This window comes from Monodon monoceros, unplaced genomic scaffold, assembly GCF_005190385.1.
Source record: "Monodon monoceros isolate NGI ecotype Baffin Bay Population unplaced genomic scaffold, NGI_Narwhal_1 Super_Scaffold_21, whole genome shotgun sequence".
Lineage (NCBI taxonomy): Eukaryota > Metazoa > Chordata > Mammalia > Artiodactyla > Monodontidae > Monodon > Monodon monoceros.
The window spans coordinates 37,499,628-37,522,295 of record NW_021703778.1 but is presented as its reverse complement, the minus strand read 5'-3'; the positions used below and the strand labels follow the sequence as shown (position 1 = coordinate 37,522,295).

The window sequence follows — 22,668 nt, the reverse complement described above, 5'->3', positions numbered from 1 at the left end:
ATATTTTAAAATATAATATAATACTGTATATATTATATAATATAATAATATATTGCCATCTAGAAGGGGCCTCTTTCTAGAAATTGATGCAAGAAACTGATAACAATGGTTGCCTCTGGGGAAGGAGACCTGGGGCACAGTGAGACCTCCTGGGCAACTTGAGGGACCTGGGCACTTTCAAAAGTTCTGAAAGTTGGGCTGTGAACCCAGAAAATAAATCACTTAGTTTTACTGTGAATTTAGGAGCAGATGAAAAAGAAGGAAATGCAAGGTCACTGGGAAGGAGAGTGATAAGAAAAGTGATTGGCAGAGAAAGGAGATTTTTTTAAAGGAAGGTAGTTGGATAAATGTAAGCACAGGAAGACGCTGGGACTGTCGAATGTAGGTCCTCAGCAGCAGCTGAATAGCACAAGTAATGGCAGATTTGGGGCCTTGCTGGGCTGGGAGACAGCAACAGTGATCTAAGGCCTCTAGTGACTCGTGAACATGTCCTTGGCCTCTGGAGATTCTGTAGTCTGGAAACAGGAAATGGCGGTGGGATGGAGATGGAGAAGTGGGAGGGGAGCAGCTGCCCTTTGCCTGTGCTCCGTGAGCTGGTGGAGTAGGAGAGGCTGGGAAGAGGACTGAACACCTGGGCAAAGCAAGAACAGATTTCTGAGGACGAGGGATTCTGCAGGAAATTGGGAAGCATGGAGGAGAAGGGGGAAATCAGGAAGGAGGAAGTCAGATGGTTTGACCAATTCTGGAATATTTTCAACCTAGGTACCACATTTAAAAGCCCCCTGGAAGTCTTTGCAAAGATAGAGGATTGCTGTGGGCTGGGCTCTGGGCAGAATCACTTCATCAAGGACAGTCAGTGGGAGCGGCAGGCGGCAATCTTCAACGCCACCTTCAGGAAGTACCTGGATGGGGAGTGGGAGGAGGAGCTGCTCAGGTGAGCCATGGAGGGGCCCAGCTAGAACGCCTCTGCCCTGGGAGCTTCTCCTCCCTGGGCGCACGCAGGAATCAGCCCAAGGACCTGAATTAATTCAAGGTCTCAAAGCTCTCGATGGTTTGGGGGACTTTTCTGAGAACTTCAGAAAAGTCTTTTGAAAAGTTGTATGGAGGGACTTCCCTGGTGGTGCAGCAGTTGAGAATCTGCCTGCCAATGCAGGGGACACGGGTTCGAACCCCGGGCCAGCCGGGAGGACCCCACATGCCGGGGAGCGACTAAGCCCGTGTGCCACAACTAGAGAACTCACACACGTGGAGCCCATGCTCCGCAACAAGAGAAGCCACCGCAATGAGAAGCCTGCACACCACAATGAAGAACAACCCCCGCTCACCGCAACTAGAGAAAGCCCGCGCACAGCAACGAAGACCCAACGCAGCCATAAATACGTTAATTAAATTTTTTTAGAAAAGAAGAAATTCCTTAGAAAAAAGTTGTATGGAGATTGTTTAAATATAGCTCAAACAAAGGCTGATAACAGATTTTAAAGAAGGCATAGACATCTATGGAGATGAGAAGTAGAGTTTATTTTAGAATTTTTTTTTTTTTTTGGCCGCACCACATGGCTGGCAGGATGTCAGTTCCTTGACCAGGTATTGAACCTGGGCCATGGCAGTGAAGGCACCGAATCCTAACCACTGGACCACCAGGGAACTCCCTATTTTATAATTTTTTGTATGATAGTGTCTCCTTAAAAAAAATTGTTTTCCTGATTATCTAGACAGCACAGATGATCCTCAAGAGGGAAATAAAAGTCACTACTATTAATATTTTTCTCCATTTGCATCCAGTCTTTCTAAATGTAATACATTAATGTGTAATTATTAAAACGTTACTTTCTAATCTCGGTCAGCAGGTAGGCCTCAGTGATTGTAAAAACTGAGCCCAAGTCCTTGAAGTATCTGGTGGAGCAGGTTCAGGAACCAGCTCTCCTCACAGCTACTGTGGGTCTCAGGGATGTCCTTGCTTCACGTGGGAAGTGAAACCTCTCATCTTGCCGTCAAGTGGGCCTTGAATTTTCTCACTTCACACAAAGTCCCAGGGCTAGGCCCTAACAGAAACTACCTGAGGCCTGAACTGGAACCCAGTAAGGTTCAGTGCTGTGCTGCCCAGCAAGGTATTTAGGAATTTTGCAAGCCAGTCATTAAACCACTGGTAACTGTCCATAGTGGGAATATTTATACCACAAAAAGCTACAAACCCTATAAATCAGGAAATCAGGTTTTTTTTGGTTTTTTTTAAGAGTGCCAACTTATCAGCACAACACTGGTTGTACTGCTCCCAGGATAGGAGCATTTATGCACTTCACCCAAGTCTGGCATTAAGGGATCTTCCCCAAGATCCCTTGGGGAAGGGATCTGCCCACGCTGGGTGCTGTTCCCGGCCTGGGAATAACTTCCACTGCTCTACCTACCCTGCCCTCACCAGGACCAGCACATAGAATGTGATTTGCCTCGTGGCCCTGAACTCCTGGGAAGGTCCATCTGAACTACCCATTTCTGGTCTTACTACCAAGACTCTGCCAGCATTTCTCCTTGCCAAGGAGTCTGCCATGGCTCTGACCAGTGTCTCTTTCTTTCCCAGTATGGCCGCGTTCCACTTCCTCCTTCCTAGCTGCATAATTGCAATGCCAGTGGAAGTTAAGAGCCCCCCAGGTAACTGAACGTGAAGCAGGTCGTCACCTTGGGGGAATGCTTGGCAAGCCCTCCTAGAGAAGTTCTGCACAGCACACCCTGCCTGCTGGGAGGGAATGAAGTGGAAAGTCGGCTGCCAGCTGCAGCTTAATGGTTTCTGGTTGGACTTGTGACCCCTGAGCCCAGATTCCCTGATATGGAGGCTGGCACTGTCTTCAGGGAGTGAGCTGCCACAGAGGACAGTGTGCACACACGTCCTGCCAGGCTGCTTCTGGATATGAATTCCTTTTGTAGAAAATGTTATTTAAAACACTGACAGCCAAGTGGACATGAATTATCTAGGAGATGTGAAAGCAGCTGAGGGACAGTTGTGACCATCCTCCCTGCACTCCCTGCACAGGAAGGCGACTTGGCCCTAGGAACAGCCCTCCTGGGGGGTGCCCAGACCCTCATCTGGAAGCTCACCCTTCAGCTGGGTGCTGCCCATTAGAATGAACCATTTCAAACTGACTTCCTCTTGGGCAAATCCCTTCACACAAACCAAAGGCCACCCAGACTCCTTATGTAATGCCCGTTTCCTCTCTTCTTTCCCAGGGGTAGCCTGTGTCATTGGCGTACACTGGACTGGAAGTCACAACTTCTTCCTCTATTCACTTAACCGAACGCTGAAGGATAAAGTTGGTACTTTACTGCCGAGATGGGAGTGGCCTAAGCTCAGGGCTCTGAGAACATGTCCTTCTTCAGCTTAGCTGAGAGCACGTGACTGACACAGCAGCGTGGCTTTAGGGGACCAGAGCTGTGCAGGCAGAGTGGGTGGCTTGGCAGCTGTCATGTGACCCCAAGGCTCTGTCTCTGAACTGTCATGTTTCTTAAAGATGACAGGTCCATAAGGAAAGAGCCCCATCAGGTCCACAGGGCTCCTTAGACAACGAAGGTAAAAAGAAGGTAGGCTTGGCACCAGAGGGCCCGTCCCAGCACAGCTATCTGCGAACTGTGTAGTCTCAGGCCAGTCACTTCACACCCCAATCCCATTTTCTCATCCAAAACAGAAAACTACTCAACTACACCATTGTTATCCACTGCATGCATTTGTTGTGAATAGCAAAATTCAGAGTTTCTGTATGTGAAAGCTCTTTGAAATCGAAAGGCACTTAGGAAATATGGGTGGTGGTGGTTTGTTTTTTACAAACTCATGGAGGCAGTTACATGAGCAAGTTCACTTTTGTGAGAATTCCTGGAAGTGCAACACTATGTTGTACTTCAGAGTTATATCTCAGAAGTAAAGTTTAAAAACTCACAAGGGAAGAATTTCTTTCCTTCCATCCCTCTCCCAGGCAACCTGGCTTCTCATCTCAACTTCTGTACTGACCAGGCTTATATGACCTCGGGCAAGTCACTTACTTCTCTGCTTCAGTCTCCTCATCTGTAAGACAGGGGTACTAACAGGACCCACCTCATAGAATCCTTGTGAGAATTAAATGAAATGATGCATTAAAGTGCCTACCACGCTGTTTAGCACCTAGTAAGTACTCATTCAATGTCAGCTGTAGTATAATAATGGTGTAACTTGTTGTTATATATATTATCCTGAGGAAGGAGACAGCATTGCACAGAGAGGAGAGAGATGGTGAGTCCAGACAGGCAGACTAGTCTGGGTCTCATGTTGTCCAGGTGGAGGTGATGGGTGGGGGCGGGGCCCCGGGGCAGCCTGGTGAGCGGTGTCCTCCCCACTAGATCCCGAGGGTGTGTGGCCCTGTGCTGCACCCATTGTGGTGTCTCAGCTCAGCTGCTGCTGCTCCTACCTGGTGCTGGCCTGCGAGGATGGTGTGCTCACACTGTGGGACCTAGCCAAAGGTGAGCCCCACCGCTGCCTAATACTGCCGTCCCTCTGATACACATTTGATGGCTAGAGTCAGTACCTGGCTGCGTTGTAGCTTCCTTCCCTCCGCTCCAGGGCTGACCCTGCCCCCCTCCATGGGTCTGGTTCCCCCAGATACTTAGAAGGGGTCCCCCTGAAGGGGGCTCCCCTCGGACATTGGGGTTTATTGCCTTCACCCTCGGGGGATGCTCATTGCTTGGTTTTGCCCTCACGTCCCTCACACTCTTGCTGGTCACAGACCCTGTGCCCATGGCTGCCTCCCTCTTCCCCCTTTTCTGACCTGCTTGTGCCATTACTTTCTCCAGGACTCTCTCTTGGGGTCATCGCTCTTCCTGAAAGGTGTTTCTGCCAAAGCATTCACTTCTTGAAATACTTCTTAGTCCACAAAGGACAGAACATGTATCCCGAGGGGCCAGTGAAATCCCAAATGAAATGTGTGGTACTGTGTACAGATGCTTCTCTCCAACTGGTGGCAGCCACGGGGACCCAAAGACCCACCCTCAGTGTGCTGGTGGAGAGGTCAGTGGCTTGAGGGCAGGGTGGGTACATGATCTACCAGACAGATGATGCTATTTAATGGTAAAAAACTGACAATCTCTCAGCCTAGAGTCCACTTTCTCTCTAGTCATCACTTTCCCGGTGAGCTTCTCAAGAACACCAATGTCTTTTACATGTGGGTGTATATATATATATATATATATATATATATATATGTATATATATATATAGTATGATGGCACAAATGACATCTTTCATATCCCACCTGACCAGGAAGAGGGTCATTTCTGCCAAAAGTTTTTTATCAGTTTCTCCAAGGGTCTCTCTCTCTCTTTTAAATTGTGAATAATTTTATGCAGGCAAATGATCTGTACAATATGTGTGAGGGGGTGTATTTAGCATACATATGGGGGAGGGTGAGAACTCCACTGTACCCATCACCGAGCTTAAGAAATAGATCATCACCAATTCAGTTAAGGCTCTCTGTGTGCTTCTCCCTGATCACATCCTTCTCTCTCCTCCTCCAAGTTAACCACCTTTTAATTATCTATTGCTACATATAACAAACCACTCCACAACTTAATGGCTTAAGAAAACAGTCAGCGTTTAGTCTCTGATGCAGTAGGTCAGCACTATGGGCTGGTCTCGCCTTGGCTCTCACAGGTGCCTTCGGGCAGCTGGCAGCTCGGTTAGGGGCTGGATGTCTAAGCCGGCCTCACTCACGTATCAGGCAGTTGGCAGCTGTTGGCCGGGGCGCTCTTCCTTTCGACCTCTCCTGCAGGCCATCTCAGGCTCCGTCACCTGGTAGCCTGAGGGCTCCCACCTGCCAGCGAGGTTCACTGATGCTTTCCAAGCCTCTGACACTGGACAAAGCATGTCACCTGGCCACACCCACATTTAAGCAGCAGAAAAATAGACTCCACCATTTTAGTGGGAGTTGCTGCCAAATATTATGTCTACTTTTTTTTTCAATCTACCACATTTTTTTTTTTTTTACTTTATTTATTTTGGCTACACTGGGTCTTCATTGCTGTGCACAGGCTTTCTCTAGTTGTGGTGAGCGGGGGCTACTCTTTGTTGCTGTGTGCGCATTCCTCATTGCGGTGGCTTCCCTTGTTGCAGAACACAGGCTCTAGGTGTGTGGGCTCAGGAGTTGTGGCACGTGGGCTCAGTAGTTGTGGCTCACGGGCTCTAGAGCGCAGGCTCAGTAGTTGTGGTGCATGGACTTAGTTGCTCCGCAGCATGTGGGATCTTCCTGGACCAGGGATTGAACCCGTGTCCCCTGCACTGGCAGGCAGATTCTTAACCACTGCGCCACCAGGGAAGTCCCTTTTTTCTTTTTTTTTAAATTTACTTATTTATGTTTTCCTAAATTCATCATTTCTTTGTTTTCCTTTAAGAATTAACCACATCCATATGACTGTATCTCCAAGCAGTATATTGTTTAGCTGTGCATATTTTAGGGGACCTGTAAGTGGAATCATATTATGTATATTCCCCAACTTGTTTTTCAATGCTATTTATTCTGTAACTTGCTTTGTGATATGGTTCATGAGAGCCATACATGTTGTATGTAGCTCCAGCTCTTTTATTTTCGTTGCTATATTGTATCCCATTGTATAATGTAACACAATTACTTAAGCACTCTCCTACCAATGATTTATTTAGATTGTTCCCAGTTTTCACTACTGTGAACATCTCTGACATACCTCCTGATGCTTATAGACAAGAATTTCTCCAGGATATATGCCTAGGAGAGGATAGCAAAACTTGAAAAGTCTTCAAGTCTGGATGTCTGTGTGTCTTGTTTCCTATAGGCCTGTGAAGCACCTGGATGAAGCCATCTGTGCAGTGGCCCCAGTCCAAGCCTTACCCGGCATGGTAGGTTCCTCAGGCCCTTCATTCCTCTTTAGTGAATGTATTCTTTATTCCTTCCAAAAATACTGGGCTGGCCAAAAAGTTCGTTCGGGTTTTACCTCCCATCGTTAGAGAAAATCCCGAACGAACTTTTTGGCCAACCCAATATTTGTTGAAGGCCTATCGTGTGCTGGGCACTAGACTAGCTTTGGGCACAGACATGAAGGATAAAGCACCTGCCCTCGTGGAGCTCACAGTTGAGTTGGGAAGACAGGCGAGCCCCCAAGCAGCTGCCCTAGAACCTGTAAAAGGCTGTGATATATCATGCAAAGGATACTGTGCAACGGAGAGAGGGGCCTCCTAACTCAACCTGCAGAGGCCAGTGGTGAGGAAGTGATGGACAGTGAGCTGAGCCACGGGCACCAAGAGGGCAGCACCATGGAGGCGAGAGAACACTGTGTCCCAGGCCGGCAGGAAGTTCAAGGAGCTGCAGGATCAGACCCCTGTGGGGTGTGGAGAGGGAAGAGGCTGGGGGCTGGGGGCACAGGGGCCCTTGTCTGGGATGCAGCTTGAAGCTTAGAGGGGAGTTGGAGCCAGGGAGCTCCAACTGTGTCCAAGGCAGGGCGGTGAGTGGAGCGGTGTTAGTGAAGAGACGGGCCTACAGCTCAGGGCTGCCTGGGCTGCAGCCAGAGGACAGGGAGGCACTGAGGCTGCTCTCGGCTTGTGGAGCCGATTCTCTAATCCTTACAGGGCCACTGAAGGAAACACAGGCCTGGAGGGAAAGTCTGTGATTCCCTGTGTGGTCCTGCCGGGAGTGAGGGGCCTACAGGACCCCCAGAGGAGGCTCTGAGAGAGTCCAGGGCTGAAAGAGTAGATTCTGTGCTCAGCAACCGGTTAGCGGTAGTTAAAGCCATGGGGAGCAGCACGGCTGGCCATTGCGAGTGGGTGCATATAGAAGAGGCTCCCAGGGGCACTACCATCACTTACACTGTAAGTCTTCCGGGACGGGGAAAATGAGCTCATGAAGTGATGGACAGGGGCGCCCCAGGAAAACCAGGAGGGGGCTCCTGGCGGCTCAGGGAGAAGGACTGGAAGAAAGCAAGAGCACAGTGTCCTGTGCTGAAGAGAAACCAAGTACTTTGTGGAGACCAGTGTCCATGGCAAGGGGGACAGCAGGGAGGTCGGGGTGCAGGGAGGGCGAGGAGAGGCTCTCTCAGACGTCTGAGTGTGTGGCAGCGGGAAGAGGATGTAGGGTCAAGGGGGGTTTTAAAGACGGTGGTGAGGGGCTTCCCTGGTGGCGCAGTGGTTGAGAGTCCACCTGCCGATGCAGGGGACGCGGGTTCGTGCCCCGGTCCGGGAGGATCCCACATGCCACGGAGCAGCTGGGCCCGTGAGCCATGGCCACTGAGCCTGCGTGTCCAGAGCCTGTGCTCCGCAACGGGAGAGGCCGCAATAGTGAGAGGCCCGCGTACCGCAAAAAAAAAAAATATGTTAAAAAGATGGCGGTGAGTTTAGTATGTTCACCTACAGAGAGGAAAGAGCCCAAGCAGGAGAGAGGTCTCAGCTCCAACCCAGGGCAGGAGCGGCCGTTGGCTTGAACGGTCCCCGAGGAGGTGGGAGGAAAGGGTATGGCACAGATGCAGAACTGAATCCTGGCCGCATGGAGGGGGAAGTAGCAAGAGAAGCAGGGCCAAGGGGGAAGGACGGGCCAGGAACAGACACAGCCCTGGGGCCAGCCGGCTGCTTCTGGAGGCTCCATAGGAGCAAACACGCACATTGCTGCTGTCCCCTGAATGGTCTGGCTGGAGCCAGAGGCTGGGTGCCAAGAGTGAAAAAATTCCGTTTGTTTTTTATTTCTAGCTGTTCTTATTTCACACGGAGGTGAGTGACAGAGTGGAGAAGTCCCCATTCACCATCTCTTTGCTTCCCAGGTGCTGATCTTTTCCAGCAATGGTTCTGTGCACCTCATGGATGTGGCCAAGCCGCAGATTGTCTGCGCCTTTGCTCCCCCAAGGTCCTACCACCTGGCGGTCCCCTGGAAGCCAGTATTTGTCGTGTCTTTACACCACCCGTGTTTCCTGCTCCGAGGTACGGAAGGGGGATCGTGAGGGCTGCTGCCCAGACCTGTGGCCTGCTGACCGTTTCCCTGAATTTCTCAGTCCTCTCAGAAAGCATAGGGTGACCCCACCCAGTCTCCTCCCCACGCCTCATCCCATCCACCACAGGCCAGCAGGACACCACCGCTGAGTCCTCACTTGGCACTTAGATAAAATGCCGGACAAGGTCTCCTCTCTGGGCCCCTGTTCCTCCAGATCAAGTGAGCCCCTCACAGCTCAACCCCAGTGACCCCGGCTTTGTAAGCAGAGAGCAGCCCCTCATGCCCGCCCAGACTACAAGGCCACAGAGAAAGGGATCACTAACAGAACACGATGTTCCTGTTTCGTCCCAGGAGACCATCCAGATGAAATTGGATCTGCCAGCCAAGCCGAGGACATCCCAAATTCTATTTTCTATTTTAATTTTGAGGCCTACCCACTCCTGGAACAAATCTCAAGAAATTGCACCATTCCTCAAGCTAATGTGTTGGATGACACAACTTTCCCCCAGGTGTTGCCCTTGGAGGAAAGATGCGAGAATTTCTTCCAAAAGAGGTAGAGTTCTGGGTCTCTATCTCCTCCCTGCACCTGGGGTTGTCTCTGGACTAAGGAATAGTGGTTTGCTTGATGGTAAGATCCTTTCGGCATTCAAATCCCATTCAGACTGGTAGAAAAGGAGTAATGAATTCAGGCTGGTAAGAAAAGAGGGGCTGCAAGTTGGTGTTTTCTTCCTGTCAAGACTGTCTTTTCTTTTTGCTTTCTCAATTTTTTTTTAAGTATATTTGGATTATCAGACACAGTCATCTAAGACAGGGGTTGGCAAACTACAGCCAAATTTGGCCCACTGCCTGTTTTTGTAAATAAAGTTTCACTGGAACACATCATGCCCACTGCTTTATGTCTCATCTACTTATGTAAGTGCTTCAACATCAGAGTTGAACAGCTGCAACAGAGACCCTGTGACCCATAAAGCCTAAATCATTTACTATTTGGCCCTTTATAGAAGATGTTTGCCAGCCCCTAGTCTAAGACCCCTTTCCTCTCTCCGTCATCCAGATAAACGATTATGTGATACATCTTTCCTCTTCCCCTTTCTGTAAACCCCAGCCTCACAGGGACTCTGCTTGTGTTCCTTCCTCCTATAAAAGCATCATTAATGGTACTCAGTACATTCTGGGGAAGCAGGGGTCTCTTCTAATCCATCCACAACAAACTTCTAGGGGTTTTCAAATTCTTATTGACAATTTCTGCCATGATCTGACCATACCTGTCAGGTGGAAGAGGGTTGTCAGTGGAGCCCTGAACTCTCACACCACCTGCCACTACAGAGCTGGGGGGCTTTGGTGGGCTTTCCCTGACAGGGTCTCAGTGTCCCTCGAGGAACGAAGTAAAATGGCTAAGATACTCAGATTTGAGGGCTCTTTTGGTTGCGCTGGGTCTTAGTTGCAGCAGGTGGGCTCCTTAGTTGCAGCTCGCTGGCTCCTTAGTTGTGGCTCACTGGCTCCTTAGTTCTGGCATGCGAACTCTTAGTTGCAGCATGCACATGGGATCTAGTTCCCTGACCAGGGATTGAACCAGGGCCCCCTGCATTAGGAGCGTGGAGTCTTATCCACTGCACCACCAGGGAAGTCCCAGATTTGAGTTATGACTCTATCACTTACTAACTGGGGGAGACGTTGGGTGAGTTACTTAGCCTCTCAAGGCCTCAGTTTCCTTAGTCATTCAAAAATATTTATTGAGCACCTACTACGTGCCAGACTGTGTTCTGGACATTTTGATGATACCTGTTCTCCAGGCTTTGTAGGTATTCAGTGAGAAAATACACGTAAAGTGCTAGGCACAGGGTGGTCGCTCAGTAAATGGTAGATACAAAAATGGTGATGGGTCCCCTCTGAGTTCAAGTTCATGCCTGGGAGGATTGTACACATCACCACGAGGGGGCACCACAGCTCTCCTCCGTGACTACATTTACCACCGCATTCAGTTCCTCCCTGGGTTGTGGTGTGTTGCTAAGGCGGCTTCCAGTACCTCATGGGGGGAAGCACGCCCATCCACCAGGAGGGGAATATGGTCCATGGGTCTTGGGGGAGGAGGACAGTGAAGAAGGGGTCAGTTGACATTTCCCCTGATTAAAGATTTACCAAGAATGCTCAGCTATCCCTCACCTGGAAGTTTCTTATTTTGACCCTTGATGATTTGACTTGTCCTTAAGAGATGCAGCTGAAGAATTTAAGGGTCAAGTATTATGATGTCTACAACTTACTTTCAAGTGGTCTAAGAAAACATTTGTAGAGAGAGACAGAAAGAAAGAGAAAATGTTAACAACTGCTGAAACCCAGGAAAATATAGAGAGGGAGAAAGAGAGGGAGAGGAAATGCTAACTGGTGAGTCTAGGTGAAGGCTCGTTGTACTACTTGCAACTTTTCTATAGGTTTGCAATTTTTCTAAATAAAAGCTGGAGAGAGATTATATTATTTACAGTAGAATCCTGATTTTGAGTAAAAGAACACTATAAATGTACACACCACTAGTAACAATAGCTATATTTGGGTAATGGAGCATGTGTGATTTTTTTCTTTGTATTTTTCCTCTTTGCGGCTTTTCTATCAAACATGTGCATGATTTTGGAAAATTTCAAATACTGGTTTTAAAAAAAAGTCAAGAGTGTGAGGTTTGGTCATGGCTGTAGTGGGGCCGTTCTCCTGGGTTGGAGGTCATGGTGTGGAGTTTTCTGGTACTCTTGTTTGATGAGGCTCAGAGAACTTGTTTAATGAGCGTGTTACCATTTCTGTCCTTTCTGTGGAACCCCCTCCTTTTACTGGCCTAGGAAGGGTGAGCCTCTCCACTTCACCCAAAAGCCAACTGGCTGCCCTCCTTGTGGGAATGGATCACAGGCCAGCAGCTCCAGCTCTGGGCATCTTACCTCCTGGCTGGCAGCCGAGGGCCCAAGCAACTCAGGACACTTCAGCCCCTAACTGACATTTCCCGCCCTCAACCAGGGTGCCAGGTGGACGTTACCACTCAGACACCTGCTGAACTCTGCTATTAGCCCAATAAGGTTGCTTCACATGTAGAACTACTACCATAACAGAGCAATTCCCCACTGTAAAAAATGTTATTATTTCTGAGATATAAATATAAATATATATATATATATATATATATATATATATACACTTGTAAAATTTGGGAAACAGGACAATACAAAGAAGAAAATTTAAATAACCCACAACCCATCACCCCAAATCCCAGCACTGTCATTAATGTGTTAGTACATATCCTTAAGGTTTTATCCTTAGCATTTTTACTAAGTTGAGATCGTGTTCACTTTTGTAATCTGGCTTTATGTCACTCCAGAATACAACTTAATGACTTTTTAATTTTAAGAAAAACTTCCTTGTCACAGTGGTTTTTAATGTCTATGTAATTTCCGTGGGAAAGGTGTCTATAATATCCTTCCCCACCCCACTATGGTTGGGTCTGCTCTCATGAGAAGACAGTCCCTTCTGCCCTGACCTCCTCCAGTCTCTGGAACCCCAGTGGGAATTGGGAGGGACCCCTCCAGTTCCCCCTTCCCAACCGCCTCTCTTCCCTGTCAACACAGCTTAGCCCCTAGGTCCCACACCCCAACCCCTCCCCGGGAGGGACCCCAGAGGCCGGGTCGGGTGGAGGGGACTGCCTCCCAGGGAACCTTCTGCAGGGAGGAGGGCTGGAGTCAGCAGGGCTGACCAGGTGGGGCGCTGGGGGCCAGGGACAAGGCTGGGGCTAAACGGGCAGTGGGAGCTTGGGGAGGGGAAGAGCTCAAGAAAATGTTCCCTGGCTCCGAGGACCCACAGCAGGAGCCGGGAGGGGCTGCACTGTGCGGTTGGGGCAGGCCTAGCTTGAGGGGACATTTACTTGGGCCTGATCACAGTATTCAAATCATATTCCTCACGGCAACCCATTTTCTGAATTGGGTCCGAGATAATTAGGAAACACTGATTTAAAGAAGGCTCTTCCTGTTCTGCTCGCTCTGAGGTCTGACACCTGGGGCTTTTCCAAAGAGTACCCCGCCTCCAACATTTTATTATGTTAAATATACAGCAGCTTTGAAAAAAGTCAGTAAACATCCACATACCCACAACCTAGATTCTGTCATTTACATTTTACTATCGTTTCTCACACATAACCATATATGTCAGAGGATTTTAATCTTATCTTTTTTTTTTTTTCTCTATTTACTCCTTGTGTCTGAAACAGTTTCCATTGGCCCTAAAACTAGGTGAAACTTTAAGGCAATGGATTCAGAGTTTCAAACTCCCGATAGTCTGTACAAATTGTTTTTGCAAAACCTGCACTTGGGACTTTTATAAATAGCCAGTGTGAAGAAGCCTGCCTTTAGGACTTTGAAAGGAGCCCAGAGAGCACCCAATGTGCCCCCCACCCCACCCCCTCCGCAGGCCTGGCTTCTGCTCCCATCCAGCCTGGGCCTCCAGGGCACCATTTCCATCTGGCTCCGCTCCCTGTTGTAGTATCTGCCATCTCAGCTGGGTCAGACTTCTGATCACAAGACAGAAATTTCAGGACACAGGAAGCTGACAGAAACAAAATGCCTCTCTCTGTCTCTCTCCCCCCTGCCCCCTTTGTTCCCTGTGGCCAAGCAGAAGGTGGGCTTCTGGGCTGACCCAACAGTCCCAGCTCCACAGGGCACACGCCCCCTTGGCGAGAGGGTCAGGCCCTGTATGGACACCAGGTGACATTTCCCTTGAGGGTGGAGGAGGAATCCCCTCCCACCCCACCCCACCCCCGTTTTTACTATCCCTGGGAGGGAAACTGTGGGCCTATCCTAACCTTCCTTTGCCTTTCTTGAGAAACAAGGGGATGAATCCCTGGAAAATTATTTATAGACTCATAGATCCCAAATGTGCATATGCCATCAGGCTACTGGAATTCAGAGGTTTTGTGGGAGGCCTTACAGATGTTCCGTCTCCTCTCCCACTTTGCAGATGGACAGTCCATCTCTTTGGAAATGTATGCACACACATTGCTTCAAAACAATAGACAGCAGTCACATTTGTTGTGCCATCATGGGAAGGAAAACCCTTTCCTTGCTGATGGTGGAGGGAGGTTGTCTCAGTCTCCAGAGAGGGCTTTCCCCAGGGGGCACCTGACAGTCAGCGCCCAGCCTCACATGAACAGGCAGCCTCCCCTGTCCCTCCTCACTGCTGAGCACTGACTACCAAGGGTAGTCACGTGGCAGGCGGCTACCACCACCCCTGCCCTGGCCATTGGTGGATAACCTCACCTCCCACTTCCCAGAGCATGCCAGTTCCTTGGCTGCCCTCTCACCCGGGTCTCCTGGGTCACCCCCACCCCCTGTCTCCCTCCTGATGCAGAGAAAGAGGCATCCTGTTCATACCCAAGGCCATCTCCTCCCCCAGGACACCCAGACCTTATTGTCCATCTGGTTGGTGACCTCTTCCCCTCCACTGTCCTAATCACAGGCATGTGTCCCGACCGCATTCCCACGTTAGAAAACAAGCAAGCGCCTTCCCAGTTCTGCAGCCGCCTTATTTCTCCTCCCCCCAGAGCACGGCTCCCAGCAATCAGTCCACACCCCACTCCTGTGTCCTCTTTTCCCATCTGCACCCCAGCCCACTGCAGACTCACCATGGGTGTTACTCTGGCCCCACTTTCCCAGACAATATCCTCAACCAGTCATTTTTGTGAGTTTTTCCTAGTATTTCTGTAGGGTAAATTAGAGGTGGACTTTCAGAGTTACGGGGTAGGCATGTTTGAACTGGGATAGTTGTACCCACCAGCCCTCCAGAGACGGTGGATTCACTCTGCACACTCACCCCTTCCCCATACTGGCCAAGAAATGAGGGATAAAAATTGATAGCTCATTACTATTTTAATTTGGAAATTAACAAGGTTGAGCATCTATGTGCTACATCTATTGTATGTCTCTCTCCTTCTGTGACCCCACCTGGGTCTTTTTCTTACGGGTGAGTTCATTTTCTTTCGATTTTAAGAGTTCTTTGTTAATATGTTGTGAATAATTTTTCCTGCATTGTCTTTGGATAGGAGTAATTTTGGTTGCTTGTTTAGCCAAACAGAAGTTTGGTATTTTTCCATCTTCTCCCTTAGGCTTTGCTGAGGGGCGGTTGTAAAGAGCCTCAAATGCAGGGTGCAAGTCTGCAATGCGATGAGGGGTAGACGAGAGCCTCTAGCTGTGTGACAGGTCAGACCTCAGTGTCCTCATATGTAAAACAGTGACAGTCCTATCTCCTCAGAGGACATTGCCTGGCACATTCAGTAAAGGTTAGCCATTATTTATTACTAGATCATAGAGGAAGCCCTTCTACACTCCAACATTATATTTTAAAAGTCACCCACATCTTCTTCGAACAGATTAATGACTTTATTTTCAGTCCTCCTTTTAAAACTTGCCCTAGTTCCATCTATGCTCTGCCTCCTGGCTGGTCGCTCACTGATTCCATGTTGTCCTGACCCCTCTGCCCAGCAATTTTACTTCCACTTACTTAGTAGCAGCAATAGTATTATTATAATTAACTTTTACTGGAACTCTCCTACACTATTGGTGGGAATGTAAATTGGTGCAGCCAACAGTTTGGAGGTTCCTCAGAAAACTAAAAATAGAATTACCATATGATCCAGCAGTTCCACTCCTGGGCATATATCTGGACAAAACTATAATTCAAAATGATACATGCACCCCTACATTCATAGCAGCACTATTCACAATACCCAAGACATGGAAACCACCTAAATGTCCATCGATAGATGAATGGATAAAGAAGATGTGGTACCTATACACAATGAAATACTACTCAGTCATAAAGAAGAACAAAATAATGCCATTTGCAGCAACGTGGATGCAACTAGAGATTATCATACTAAGTGAAGTAAGTCAGAAAGAGAAAGACAAATACCATATGATATCACTTATATGTGGAATCTAAAATATGACACAAATGAACCTACCTATGAAACAGAAACAGAATCACGGACATAGAGAACAGATTGGTGGTTGCCAAGGGGGAGTGGGTTGAGGGAGGGATGGAGTGGGAGGTTGGGGTGAGCAGATGTAAGCTTTTATATATAGAATGGATAAACAGCAAGGTCCTACTATATAGCACAGCGACCTATATTCAATATCCTATGATAGGGACTTCCCTGGCGGTCCAGTGGGTAAGACTCCGCACTTCCAATGCACGGGGCCCAGGTTCGATTCCTGCGGGAACTAGATCCCACATGCATGTTGCAACTAAGAAGTCAGCGTTATGCAATTAAGACCCGGGGCAGCCTAAATAAATAAATAAATAAATATTTTAAAAAAATATCCTGTGATAAACCATAATGGAAAAGAATATTTTAAAAAGAATGTATATATATATATGTATAACTGATTCACTTTGCTGTACAGCAGTCTTTAACACAACATTGTAAATCAACTATACTTCAATTTTAAAAAATGAAAAACAATTAACCTTTACTGAGCACCTACTGTGTGCCAGGTACTATGCTAAGTACTTTGTGGCATATCTTGTTTCTTACTATGATTATTATCATCCCCACAGTACAGCGAGGAAGACAGAGGTCAAATTGCCCGTCCAGGGTCAGCACCTTATAAGTGAAGTAGCTGGGTTTGCACACAAGCAGTGAGGGGCCAAGGCCTGAGTTTCTAACCTGCATAGCCTCTGCCTGCCCCCTGCCCATCCGCTCCCCCCGCAACACACATATATACACACACACACTGCATACTGGAATCTCCAAGCGTCATCAATAGGGAAAGAGAATGAGGCAGATCTGAGTGCCTCCTGGAAGCAACTGCTAGGATACATTTTCAGTGAAAAAGGCAGACGGCACAACAGTGTGTTGCACACTTCCATTTAAATTTTAAAAAAGATTCTATGCATGTCTGTACTTGTGTGTATGAACAGTATTCAAGGATTTATAAGGAGTTGTTAATTACAGTTGCTTTGGGAAGAGAAAATAAGGATCTGAGGTGAGAAGGAGATTTAATTGTATACTCACTTGTATCCTTGATTTCTTTTTTAAAAGCAAAGCATAGGTTACTTCTTTAAGTTAAAGAAAAAAAAATGCTTTAATGCACTGTGTACCAGACATCTCCATGTGACTGTCCCATAGGCAGAGCCGCAAAAAACTGCAGTCCCTGTCTTTCCCCACAAAAGGGTCCCTTCTCCCGTTTGCCCTAAGCTTTTAAACATTTTTTAAAACGTCGCTCACTCAGGAACCAGAGGCAGAAAGCTGGCAGCAGCCTGCATCCTCTCCCCAGAATGAAGGCCTCCTCCTGCCTGCTTGCTGTGGCCAGCTCGACGTGCAGAATGAGGGGAGACCCTGGGCTTCTCTGATTCTTCCACACTGACTATGCATTTATTTGTTATTTTTTAAAAACCTAGTATTTTTTTTTAAAAAACTCAACTCAAAAATCTTAACTTCTGAGAGCACTCCCCAAGCAGGGAGTGCTGCTCTCTGCACTTTACCTCTACAGCTCTTAAATGCCTCCTGTTACAAATGTTCTTTTCCTCTCCTCCCTCTTACTAAACTGGGGGGGAGGGGCGGCTGTTTTAGTCACTTTGATCTTTCCAACACGTCCACCAGTGCCGGTGGCTAGTAGATGCTCAAGGAATGTTTGTTAAGTGTAACTATTGGCATTCTGATGTATTTAACGTTGGTCCTGCAAACAGACTTTTAGTTTGTAAATTCACCATGCCTCTTATCACTGTACATTTCCTAGTTTAGGATGCTAGACCTATATTGTTCCTTCAGTAAAGCTGTTTCGAGTGCCTTCTGTGCAGCAGGCTGAGTCCTGAGAACACAGACAGGAAGCAGATGTGTCATTTGGAGAGTTTCTTATATCAGCCCAGGGTGGTCAGGGTCTGCCCTGGGGACCTAGGAGCCCCCGGGGCAGGGTTGGGGGGAACGTAGAGCAAAGCAGGTTCCTCTCATCAACTGTGTGGCCCACAGGTTTCGGAAGCTGGTGAAGAACAAGGTGAAAGAACAGGAGTACTGGACCCGGCTTCGGAGGTATTCCTCGCTTCTCCAAAGAGAGAACCTCAACAAGTGACAGGGCTGCTGCCCTGGGCTCTCTGAAAAGGTTGGCAGCAGGCAGGCTTTGCCCTGGAATGCTGTGAGGTCAAGAGACACAGTGACAAAGGGCTGCAGCTCAGTAGGCCTAAGGGGCCTAGCCTTGCAGTCTGGGACCTCTGCAGAGCCATCAAGGGGAGAGGCCCAGTTTGGGGGGCCTTCAACCACTAAGCCACTTGTCGGAATCCTCAGGCGGGCAGATGTGTCACCTAAATAAACAGCGATACTGTCTCCAGACTCCAAAGCTGCTGTGGTGTGTAACCTTCATTCCCACCCAGTCCAGACCCCCAGCAGGGCCCAGGCAATGATGTCAGCCAGAGTCTCAGGCCTTGTGAGGACCACTTGCCTCATAGGACCAGGAGACACTTTGTTCAAATGAGCAAGACGCCCAGTCCACCCCAGCTACTGTGTGGCCTCCTTTTCTCTCCACCTACTTCTTTTCCCTCTCTTTGCTGTCTCATAACCTTATGGAATCAGTTTGGAGAGGCTGAGGCTCAGAGAGGTTGAGTGACTGCCTGAGGTCACACAGGTATGAGAGGCAAAGTAGGGGCAGGCGAGGAGGCAGGCAGGAACTGTGCCACTACTGCCTCTTGCCTTCTGGTCTGGGAACCCTAGAGGAGGCTGGGGGACCTGGGGGCACAGGAAGAGGGCGGAGAAGTGCCTTTTTCTTTTCTAGAAACTGTCCTTCCCAGGAAAACTGGGTGGAGGAGTCCCCTGCAGCTCAAGGCCTACATCTGCCTCTCCGAGGACACCGTGTGGTACCTTTGAGAACTGCAAGTGGTTAGTGCCTCCGGCCCTCCCCCAAGACGGCCCACCAAGGCCAAACGCTTACATTGTTTTGTGACCGCAGCTGCTTTTGTGTCCCCATCCACCTTCTCCCCTGGGTCACACACACTCTTTGTTGGCACGACACCGCCCTCATGGTGCTGATACCGACTATAGCTGACTCCCCTGGATGAAGAGGTCCCCACCTGAGACACTCTACCCCTTGCCCTCCCCCGGATGGGAATGAAAACACAGCAGCAAAAACAACTTTCTACAACAATCCTTTTCCACAGTAGGCATGGTGGCAGCTCTCTCTGAGATGAGGAAGGAAAACTTAGGATGATAGTCTTGGCCTTACAGGCCACCTAAATGTGACGGGGAGCTAACATTTACGGGGCATCTACCGTGGTCTGTGTATTTTTCATATAAGCCTTGTGAAATGTAGATATCATTACCCCCATTTTACATGAGAGGGAAATTGACACTCAGGTTACACAGCTTGGAACAGCCTGTATCAAATCCTGATGGACTTTTTCAACAGCAAGTGACAGAAACCCCCCTCAAACTAACTTTAGCAACAAGGGGAATTTGTTGGCTCATGTAGTATAAAAGTCCAGGCATAATGCTTTCCATGTGGCTGGACCCCAGTGTTGGATAAGAGCAGGAATCCTTCTCCGCCTCTCAGTTTTTTTTGTTTTTTTGTGGGTTTTTTTTGCGGTACGCGGGCCTCTCACTGTTGTGGCCTCTCCCGTTGCGGAGCACAGGCTCCGGATGCGCAGGCTCAGCGGCCATGGCTCACGGGCCCAGCCGCTCCGCGGCATGTGGGATCTTCCCGGACCGGGGCACGAACCCGTGTCCCCTGCATCGGCAGGCGGACTCTCAACCACTGCGCCACCCACCAGGGAAGCCCTGCCTCTCAGTTTTGACTCCCTTTCCAGGTAGGCCCTCTGCTTGAGCGGCACCACGGCCACCAACAGCACCCACAGTGAGTGTCCCTTTCTCGATGGTTCCAGCAAAGTCCTGAGCCTGTTCCTCACCCGCCTGCATGTGGTCACATCCCTGAACCACTCACCATGACGACCTCACCAGCCTGCGCACATGCCCATCCCTGGAGGGGCATGGAGGTCATGGCCACCCAAACTAAGGAAGGGGGAGCTGTCTGGAGAAAAGAAAATGACAGGCCGCAAGGGACGAAGGCAGGAGGGATGCTGAACAGGCTGAGACAACGGAGGTGCCCTGTCCACCCTTTCCAAAGTCACATGCAGCCAACGCCAGGCCACCTCCTCATTTCCTAGTGTGCGTGGGGGAAGCGAGGAGGGCTGGGGCATTCACAGGGAGCCTTAGGTGCTGGGGCCCACAGAGGGAGGAAGAAGGAACAGGGCTGGCAAAGTGCCAGAAGATGGGCAGAAGAGGCCCAGGTGGCACTAGGCTGGGGATACAGGGCACTAGCGCTGGTGCACCACTGGGGCTGTGCCAGTGGCCCCCAAAGAGGTCCTTGCCCACTGGGAGAAAGGGCCCCTTAGGAGCAGCACCAAGAAGCTTGGGTCTTCTCAGGGGAGTGTTGGGACTAGGGTGAGGCAAATGAGTGCCTGGGGTACAAAGTTGAGGAGGCACTTACCCTCAGCGTTGTGCAAATGCAGGGTCTGCCCCTGGGGGAGAGCTGGGGAATGGACAAAGTGGCCCTGGCCTCGCCCTGGGATAAACAGGGGCTTTGCAGTTAGGGCTCGCTTCCCTCCACAGCCCTGTGCCAGCCTGGTTCTCCAGGTAGGGGGTGTTTCAGAATCTTGGGGCATCCATGTGCCCCTCAGATGGACCTGTTTATTTAGCAACGCATGGCCAACGCACGGCCCTCCTCCAGGTGCACCACCTGCCCACCCACGGCTGAGCCCAGCTCTCCAGCCCTGCTACCAGGACAGTCCGCCATCTGCCGGTACAGACAACTCATGACCACCAGCCCTTCCCTCTGCCCCTGGGTTCATACGATGACCCAAGTGGCGTGTCCTTGAATAAATGTTTTGCATGTCGACCAATCAGCTTAGCTGTTCCTCCTTAAAACACTGGCCCGTCCAGCATCAGCATCTACACAGTACAGCTGTCTCGGCGGGAGCAACACGTGTGGTCAGTAGGCAGTGGCAGGTCCCTGCTGGCAACGGCACTGGTGGCCCATGTGCTTTAGGAGCTTTATTTCACACCCTCAACATGCTCACACACTCGCCTGCCAGGCTAAGGCAAAGACCGGATTTGTCGACTACCACCCACCATTGTCCCCACCCCAATAGCCGCGCACCAGCTTTGTGAAAAATTCCTTGACCTTTTTCTGTGCTCCAGCGTCCTGATCTATAAAATAGGTATAAGCACCACCTGCCCGCCCCACCTGTGGCTCTGAGGCTAAAATGACTTGAAATTGCTGCTCCATATATGTCTGACCCCTTGGGCTTCGAAGGCGGAAAGCAGGGCAGCACTGTTGGCTGGCGGCGACCAGCGTGCCAGCGGATCCGCAGGCCAGGCCCCTGATGCCATCCTCCCCCTCCTCCCACTTCTAGCAGGACGGTGCCCAGACCGCTCTGGACCAGCCCCAGGTGAGGTGAGGCGCCACCCAGCACCCTCTGTCCTTGCTCAGCTGTCGCAAAGGCAGTGCACCATCGGGGAAGCACACAGGCAGGCCCTAGAGTCACACCCGCGTCCCAGTCCCAGCGCTGCCCCTGAATATCCGCACGGGCGCGTTAGTTAGCCTCTTCCTTCCGTAACTGCTCATCCTCAAGATGGCCCTGCTAACTGGGGTTAGCTCACAGGTTAGCAGAGAACTGAGAGCGAGCACTCGCCCAGGGCTCACCTACCTGGATGCTGCTTGGTCCTCCTCCCGCTGGGTGTGAGTGCGGCCAGCCCAGGAAGGGGGTGGGGGCGTGGGAGTGGTGGGAGGCGCCCCCTTCCCATCTCCAGACCTCTCTTATTAACAGGGACGTGCTAATGAAAATTCACACCCAGGTGCTAATAAACAGTGGGCCGCTCCTGGGCTCGGAGAGCGAGAGGAGGCTCTCCGCAGGGGAGGGGGCTGGCCGATGAGCCCCACTTATCTGTGAAAAGACTTGCTAATAACTTTAATTCCCCGTCCTAAACCACGGGGCCTTTGCCATGTAAATAGATTTTCTAAACTGGGCTGGGTCCTGGAAAAGACTTCCCGTTCTGCTCCTTCGGGCTCTGGGAGGGGAGAGCGCGTTGAGGGTGGAGATGAGGGAAAGGGGGCGGATCAGCGAAGGTGTGAGGTCCCGCCCCCCTGCAGGGCCTCGGCTTTTGGATCGCACTCTCTGCAGCCAAACGCTGGCCAGGGTGCGCCCGGGCTTCTGAATTATACAGTGAGCCCCCCACCCCACTCTGAATCACTGCCCCTCCTGGCCTGGGCCAGAGCGCTGGAAATGATCTCCAAAGTGGTTTCAAAACAAACCTATCAATATCAATGGATAAATAAACTGTGGTATATCCATACAATGGAATAGCATTGAGCAATAAAAAGAAACAAAGTACCGGTACATGAGAAAATATGATGCTAAGTGAAAGAAGCAAGATGCAAAAGGCCTCATGTTATATGATTCCATTCATACTAAATGTCCAGAACAGGCAAATCTATAGAGATAGAAAGCAGATGAGCTGGCTGGGGTGGGGAGTGGGGGAACTGAACCATGGGGAGTCACTGTTAATGGTTACAGGGTCTCTTTTGGGGGGTGATGAAAATGACCCAAAATTAGACAGTGGTGATGGTTACAGAACTGTATGAATATACCAAAACCATTGAATTATGTACTTTAAGAGTGAATTTCATGGTACATAAATTATATC

The 22,668-nt window shown here is 49.7% G+C and overlaps 1 protein-coding gene across 2 annotated transcripts in view; it reads left to right on the top strand.

Moving 5' to 3' along the window:
- WDR93 (WD repeat domain 93) overlaps positions 1-18,307 on the top strand; it is a 41,599-nt gene extending 23,292 nt beyond the window's left edge. The window contains exons 8-16 of one of the 2 annotated variants that reach the window (XM_029239540.1): positions 763-934; positions 2,576-2,646; positions 3,220-3,306; positions 4,360-4,479; positions 4,810-5,023; positions 6,820-6,883; positions 8,791-8,947; positions 9,309-9,510; positions 17,950-18,307. In XM_029239540.1, coding sequence (XP_029095373.1) covers positions 763-934; positions 2,576-2,646; positions 3,220-3,306; positions 4,360-4,479; positions 4,810-5,023; positions 6,820-6,883; positions 8,791-8,947; positions 9,309-9,510; positions 17,950-18,049 — 1,187 coding nt within the window. In that variant the 3' untranslated portion in view covers positions 18,050-18,307. The remainder of the gene's footprint in view (positions 1-762; positions 935-2,575; positions 2,647-3,219; positions 3,307-4,359; positions 4,480-4,809; positions 5,024-6,819; positions 6,884-8,790; positions 8,948-9,308; positions 9,511-17,949) is intronic. The other variant, XM_029239541.1, reaches the window with a different exon arrangement.
- The last annotated feature ends 4,361 nt before the right edge of the window (positions 18,308-22,668 follow it).